General features: G+C 37.7%; 1 protein-coding gene across 2 annotated transcripts in view; it reads right to left on the bottom strand.

Annotated features, from left to right (window-relative positions):
- Nucleotides 1–1,262: 1,262 nt before the first annotated feature.
- Nucleotides 1,263–8,260, bottom strand: part of APOOL (apolipoprotein O like) — a 233,422-nt gene continuing 226,424 nt past the window's right edge. For both annotated transcript variants that reach the window (XM_086918770.1, XM_086918773.1), the window contains exon 9: nucleotides 1,263–1,883. In XM_086918770.1, coding sequence (XP_086774896.1) covers nucleotides 1,786–1,883 — 98 coding nt within the window. In that variant the 3' untranslated portion in view covers nucleotides 1,263–1,785. The remainder of the gene's footprint in view (nucleotides 1,884–8,260) is intronic.

Below are 8,260 nucleotides of genomic sequence, written 5' to 3'. Positions count from 1 at the left end.
GAGTAACTGCAGTGCTAGTGGTATCTCATCAGCACATCTGCAGTGCTACTGGTGTCTCATCAGATCTTCAGGACTAAGCCGAGATTCGTTTCAAGAGGAGAAACAATACAGCTTTTATTTAATTTTTTACAATTGAGGTTATAAAGTGCTTTCTACTTAAGAAGTTATAACAGTTTCTAATTGGAGGATGCTTTGGGGAGGGATTTTATGTTATCAGATGGAAAGGTATCATCTTCAGCATAGTTATCCTTATAGAATTTGACACTGTTCAAGCGGACAATATTCAGAGGCTGAAATAAAACCCATTGAGGTTTAGCTCAGGGAAGGAAGGTCAAGTTGAAGTTTATGCAGTCTCTGATGTTGCCAATATTCAGGATGGTATTCTGGCTGTTCATGGCTGTAGATGTTTAAACTCTACAGGACTGAGGGTGGCAGAATCGGGTTGTTAAAGTGGCAAATGATGTCTAGATAATAGGTTGTTCCCATGTAGAGTATTTAAGACTGAGGTCTTATTCAGCTTTTATTGATATTTATGAGGCCCATTATTTTCAAAAACTTTAAAATATATACTGCCTGAGAGAACCACCCATATATTTGAAACTCCAACATAGTTGATTTAACAATATTGACTGAAGGCTGTAACATTTTATATACCAGATTTGGAATGCTGCAAAACAGTATTCTTTACCTATTCTTGAATGGTTCAATTATTCACCATACATCTGTTGTAAAATGGGACAGCAAATGCTCATAACAAATGTCAGTATTTAGAAGCGTGTAACTTATTTGTACACACATGGTGCACTAACACACTATATAGTTCCAAAGTTCCATACTTTCATAGTTGGAACTCATAGCACTTAATCCCAAAAAATAAACTAACGGAGGACATACTTTTTTGAATCCATAAATTACAACAGGGTTTGCATAAAAATCAGGGAAAAGAAAATTAAGTCAAAATAACAAAGACTGAAATACCACTGGCTTGGAAAATATAGACTAGCAGCATATGGGATGCTCAACGGATCTAAGTTAGCAACAGCATTTTACGCTGTCCAAAAGACTGGTGACCTCACTGAATCTTGCAATTAGAATTTCCTAACTACATAATGGGTTCATTGCATTTGAAATCTAGCATTTAGCCATGTTAATAGACTAATAAACCAAGGGCAATATAAAATAAGCATTTCAGAGAAAGTAGTTCATCATAGGTAAAGTTATTAACGCGTCAGTCATTAAAAGATACCATAGCACAAGTTGTAGTTTTTAAAACCATTGTATTACTTTGGCAATAGGGTATTCAAAATATAGCATTTTTATACAAAGAGAGGCACCTATTTAAGTGATAAACATAAGGCAATGCTAAAAGCAAAGAATGGATATGTGTGCACCGCATTTCTAACACAGAATACAAAGACCTTCTACTTATACTGATATTCTCAAAAACTACCAAACAGAAAACATAAGAGGAAGAAAAGCATCCTTAAGAAAGACCTCATGCTGACTCTTTAAATATGTTCAACAACCAAATATTGTACCGACACCATATATTAAATACTATCATATGCTACAATGATAAATCAAAATTGCTTGTGTTAAACGAGATCTTATTAGAACACATTATCAGCAGATAGAAAAAGAATATGCATTCATGACATTTTGGAACAGGTCTCAATGATTTTTTTAATATACATATTCAGTACACACATAATTCCAGCCACACCATTTTTAACACTTCATTAATTATGTTTTTCCATTCATTCTGCTAGGTTCCAGCACAATGGCTCAGCTTCTAGTGCTGTACATATCACTATCCTCAGGGTTTGACTGTCCATGGTCCAATAGTTTGGGGTCTGGCTTAAACGTTTCGTTCTTGAAGTCATCTGGAGACACAAAAGAAAAGTGAATATTTAGATGAGGAATGGACAAATAATAATTGTGCAATGATCATATCTTTGTTTTGTTCATAGAATAATTCAGCTTTTTAATAAAAAAAATTACGTGATGGAGAGAAACTCTCAACTGTGGGTAGAAATGTAGCTACGGTTAATGCTTCTCCAATTTTCATTTTAAATTCCTTTTTTTGTTTAATAAATAGCCATATTTAGATTTCCGTCAATCTAACAGTGTTCTTTTCAAATTACTCTTTTATTTGAAAAAAGTGACACCAAAACAAACTTAGCACTATACTTTTTGGGGAAAGTCAGCTATGGGTATATGCAGAACCCAAAGGATCTACTGCCTCTTAAGTTAGAGGAAAAAACGGTCTCGTTTTATTGCCCTCTGCCATTTTCAAAACTTGACCTTGCTGACGTTTCTAAACTTGACCTTGCTGACGTTGACGTTTTTTTAAGGATAAACCTGTTGTAGTAGGACTAGGGTATAAGAATTCAGCTGACACCGTGGAATAAATAAGCATCAGGGCGAGCGAAGTGAAATGCCTTTCTGAGAGAAGTAGTGCAGAGCCAGCCAGCTATCAAACATACATGAGCAACTGCCTGATAATTAAATATTAATGTTGGTATGGAACTGCAGTACACAGAGTGAAAATCATCAACACTGTAATAAAATCTAAAAATTAGATAATTTTATGTTAGGATGGATGAGAGACTTCCAGAAGAACTAGTGGACAGAAGGTGATTTGTGATGGAACTTCAGTTTCCGTAGGATACCATAACCACCTTCAAGAAAACTACTGTGCCTCGTCTAAAATTGTAATCTCAACCAGAAAGCAACATATGAGATATATCTTCAATCATGTATGTTACTCTGTAACCTAATAACGGACTCTTGGCATTTTAGGGAATTTATAACCTAAGAGCCTTTTAGCCTAAACCATGACATTCTTCAATATGTTGCATGTTAAATGCCTCTATTCTATATTGCAGTTTTTACAATTACTTAATCAAAAATAAAATACATGAAAATGCTTAAATAAAAATGTAAATATAATTTAGGAAAACGAAAGCCTAGTTTAGATTTAATCTACTTTTTACTACACGTGCAAGCAAGATCCTACTTTCTATTTTTTTTTGCACATATTAATAAAGCTTTAATAAACTGTCTGCTCTCTGTAATTTTACTATATAGTCAATATCTCAGCCACTGAACTGGTAGGTATTTCAGATCATGCTCCAATTTACGTATCCTATCAGCTGTATGCAGCTTCTAATATGTCCTGACAATGTCTGCAATGCAATACATCAGTCCTACTTAGTGACAAATGCGTTGAATGGATTACACATAATGTAGCTCAGAGTCTACAACTTTGGATCCGCTAAACCCTTCTATCTGTGGTGATATTTTAAGACTCTAATCTGCACAGATGGCGGCTTCTTTATACTAGTTAAATTAATAAATATAGGAATATAAGAAGATCCTGAAGATATACATCTCTCTCTCATCAAGATCTTCTTTTAAGAGTTCCAATAATCATGCTGCAAAAAGCCCAGGGCTGTTCTTATACCCCTATAGCAGTCAAAGAAGGTGTAGATATTGCATGTTTATTGTTTAGGTGAAAAAGGCCTACATCAATGCGTTTCGGCACTTGCACGCCTTTGTCATATGACAGGTGGAGACAGCTGCTGTTGAAGTTTTTCAGCACTTGGTATAGTACTGTACTCGAGCACCACCAGCGGTCTCGCAACCCACAAGCAGCACACCACCCTTTTCGAAATACATATATTACAGATTTTGAGCTAACTGAACACAAAGCTAGGGTGTACAGGATAGTAACATTTTTAGACCGTTACTGGTATAAAATAAATGTTATATCTAAAATTACATGTATTACTATGATTTATTTAAGATAAGAGCGAGTTAAGGGATTAGCACTTTATGTCCTACAAAAGTGTGTTACTTTACAACATCCAAACTCACTACTGGAGTTACAAGCCCAGATAGGGTTTCTTACCTTTGACAGGTATTAGTTGCCTCATTATGGTGAACAGGAAAAGCCATTATATGAATTAATCACTACAACGTTCTATGCAAAGAACTGAATGAAGCACACACAGCTATTCTGTTTGGACTGGAAGCAAACATGCAAGAAACTTAATATTTACAGATAGAGGCCAAAAAACAACAATGAGTAATTAGGGTTGTTTCTAGTAACTAAGGTTACACATATGAAGGACAGACAACTCCCAAAGAATACAGATCATCTCTTTATTCCTTTGTTGAGGAACTAATTACCTCTACTGAGAAAATTCTCACTGCAGTACAGAGTGCTATACTGTAGGAACGTCCTCTGGAACAGAGGAAACAAATCGTTATAGTTTCTCCCATAACTGCAGCAAAAGCAGCATCTAACTTTAGTATTCATGATGCATTTGCTCTACACCTGAATTGGGTGCAGTGGATTTCTTCTTTTTGAAATGCTACAGGTGCAAAATTGTAATGCTACTCCACCCACAATAATTTGTGCAATATGAACAAAATATTCCCAAAAATCTGAATGTTTTGCCCATACATGAGTATAACAGCATGTTCTACATAGCCTGTTGTTGGCACTAAACAGAAGTACTCCACGTCTTGTGCAGCAGTGGAGTGAATTTTTCACAAATGTGACTTCAAGGCACTAGGTATATTCACAAACGTTGTGCGATTCCACTGCACAGATAGGAGAAATACATGCCCTGTTGCGTGTTCTTCAAAAGGCAGATCTGTCCGTTCCTAGACTAATTGTGCCAGATTCAGTGTTCTCTGTGCAAGGCTGTAATGCAGATTTATAATACTGACCCTTGCACTGACTTTCTTTGGGCATTGTGCAGCACACAATGGCCCATAAAAGTGAAGGAATCCAAGTTAAAGAGAACTGGGCAGCGAGGGGGCGTGGCTTGCGCGCCGCTGCATGATGGCGAGTCGCGCTTGAGCTCAGGGCGATTAAGGTCCGTTGGAGATTTTTACCAGTTTTCTGAGTGCCTCTCTTCAGCGGGACAGCTCTCCTGTATGGCGGAACATGCAGGGAGACGTTTGAATACACTTTCGGCGGATTCCGACGGCAGCTGAGTGAATTCCTGACAAGCTGAAGTGACGCTCGCTTTCTTGACGGGCGGCCGCCATTTTACCCGCTTGTGACGGAGATCAGCATTTCTCCTCAGAATCGTCGCAATGGATACATTCTTTCCGGTTAAGCAGGATATCTGGGACAATTGACCTCCAGTGAATACATTTGGTAATTTTTTGCTTTTTTCTTCTTTTTGTGCTGCTTGGCTGGTTATTTTGTTGCTTACGCTTTGGCTACCTCAGTGCAGCAATCTGAAGTTGGCGCTGCATTTTATTTACGTTGACTGACTTTGCTTCGGCCTTTTGATTTCTACAAGGCTCTTTTATACATTCCTGCGCTCACATTCCATATAAGTCCGCCTTTGTCATTTATTTGGCTTTGTCTGCGTTCAGGGTGCCTTATTCCTTTATTTTTGGTGTAGAATATGCACTTTTTGACCTCTCTTTTTCCTCAAGTGGCTGTATATTTTTCTTTGTGGCTGTTGCTTCATGGCAGCAACTATGGGCCGTTCCTCAACTAATAAAGACTCGAAGGATGTTGGCACATCTCTTAAAAGACTTAAGTCATTGTCTCCTACGCCTGAGTCTTCTCAGTCAGACACCAATTCCACTCTGGACACAATATTAACGCGCCTTAACCCCTTCCATGCTGCTGACGGAACTGTTCCGTCATGCACTACGGGTGAGCTGTGCGGATGACGGAACCGTTCCGTCATGACTCCGCCCGCGCAAGGCGGAGTCAGCATGGGCGGGGAAAACCGCCCGCACGGAAGGGGTTAATGAGGTTCATGATATTGCACAGTCAACAAAGACTAACACAGATTTATTGCAAGTGGAGGTGTCCGCTATTAGAAATGACTTCAAGGCCCTTTCTACTCGTGTTTCGGCCACGGAGACACGTATCAGTGGTGCAGAGGATAATATGCAGAAACAATCCAGGTCTCTCATCCACTTAGAGCGCTCAATGGCGGCATTGCAAAAGGATCTCACTGAGCAGGAGGACCGTAATCATAGATCTAATCTGCGCATTTTTGGTCTGCCGGAAGATGCAGAGAAATCATCGTCTTCTATTATTGATTTTTTATATCAATGGATTCCTTCTACTCTACAAATCGCATTCCAAAGAGATTTTGAAATAGAAAGGGCACATCGTGTCCCCACTTTTCGTTCTAAATCTGCAACCCAGCCAAGAGCGATAATTTTTAAGCCACTGCGTCATCAACATACGGAGCAAATTCTTGCTCACATGCAGAAGGTTAAATCTATCTCCTGGGAGGGTCATCGAATTTCAATCTCTCAGGACTTCGCCAGGGACACAGTCATAAGAAGGAAGGGCTTCCTCAATCTTCGGAAACGTCTTTCTGAGATGAACATTCCCTTTTCCTTTTCTGGTCCATCGAAATTCCGCATTACCTTCAAGGGTCGTTCCAGAATTTTCGACGAACCGGCAGATCTAGCTTCCTTCTTGGACAATCAGATGGAGATACAGATGGAGATTCGACGGGCGACTTCGCAGGATCCTGGTGCTTCGGGCACTTGAAGTGTATACTTATGTCTCCTCTGTTCTCTCGTCTTTTTCAGATAGATTGACTTATTTTTTCTCTTATGATTTTGTGGTGGTTTTATGTATACCTATATCTCCTCTGCTCTCTCTTCTATTTTGCACATCTATTGACTTAGTTGTCTCTCATGATCTGTTTGGTGGATTTACGTTCCTCTGTTGTTGGTTTCTTAGTGTTGTCTGTTTGTGACTCCGCCAATGGCGTTTTGGGTTCTGATTCATGTCTGCAATGAGCTCTCTCTTTTCCAGATCTATTTAGTTTATCTTTTTAGATTTGCATAGTGGTTTTATTGCTCACTATTGTTGTTGTTTCTTTTGCTATTTTGTGTATGACATTGTCAGCTAAGGTGTACGGTATATTTTTCTTCTTCTCCTTTTCTGCTCTCTTGTATATCTCTATGTTGTAGTCTACTACTTTCCTTGGTATATCGTCTTTATGTTTTTTCTAACCCTTTTGTGGTATGGCTTTTTTCTGTGTTGCCCTTTTTCCTAATTGTTCTTTTCGTGTTTATCTGTGCCCTTGTCAGTTTTCCGTTCTTCTACTCTCATTTTATGGCTTCTTTTTTAGCCTTCTCTTTTGTGTGTGAGACTTTCTCTTATTTCCATTTTTTGTTCTTCTTTTTCCTTTCACCCTACTTTATGGTACTTCTATTGTTGTATGTTTATGTAGTCCATTCGCCTGGCGCTTCTTTCATGTTGATTGTTCTTTTGTGTCTATACCATTATTGATACTTGTATTGTTTTCTAGTTTGGCTATATAGATTGTTTCATAGATGCTTATTACTTACATCTACATATCTGTTAATTTCTAACTTATTTTATAATTCATTTAAATATCTATCTCATGATAGTTTCATTGATTGGTTCCTTACCTATTATTATCAATTGCCTTTCTCTAATATATATAAACTGCTCTCTTGCTTTTGCATTTTATAGTCTACTGTCCTCTTACTTTCTGTTAATATATATTTGACATGTTCCTGCATTTCAATCAAATTACATGCAACAAGTTCTATATATTTAAGGATTGTTCATTAATGGCTTATTTTTAGGTTTTGCATATTCATCTTCATGATATAGTGGTTTCTTGTATTTCTCTAGCATATTGCTTCATTGATTGTTATATCAACTAGCTTTTTAGTGCCTTTCTCTATTATGTCCATTTATTTTCTTCCCTCTGTACCCTACAGTTTCTATGATACTTGTGTATTATCTTGTAAACTATGTGTTCACTTTACAGATTTACATGATGAATTGTTTTTGTAATACTCTATTGTTATTAGTTCATATTTCAGATGTTCCTATCTCCTACTTCAATGCAATCAGTTACATAATGTATTGGGGCTGTTGATATCAATTGTATTTCCTCCTTGTGGCAGTCCCCTTTCTCGCCTTCCCACGTTCCCCCTAGTATGAATTTGGTCTTTTTCAGACCTCCCCTGCTGGTTCTTCTCTCTCTTCTCTTCTTTCGAATTTCCCTCATGGATTCTCTCTCTTCGATGTTAATGATTGATGTCTGGATGTTTGTATTTGTGCTGGTGGTTGTCTATTTTTCATCTATGGTGTCTTTTCTCTTTTTTTATGTATGTCTATGCCGGGTTTGAACGTGCTATCCCTTAATGTTAAGGGTTTAAATCATCCGGTGAAGAGGTAAAAAATCTTAGATTATTGCAAATCTCTCTCTTCAGATCT

Source organism: Lissotriton vulgaris, chromosome 4_1 (assembly GCF_964263255.1).
Source record: "Lissotriton vulgaris chromosome 4_1, aLisVul1.2, whole genome shotgun sequence".
Taxonomy (NCBI): domain Eukaryota; kingdom Metazoa; phylum Chordata; class Amphibia; order Caudata; family Salamandridae; genus Lissotriton; species Lissotriton vulgaris.
This window is presented reverse-complemented; position numbering and strand designations above follow the sequence as displayed.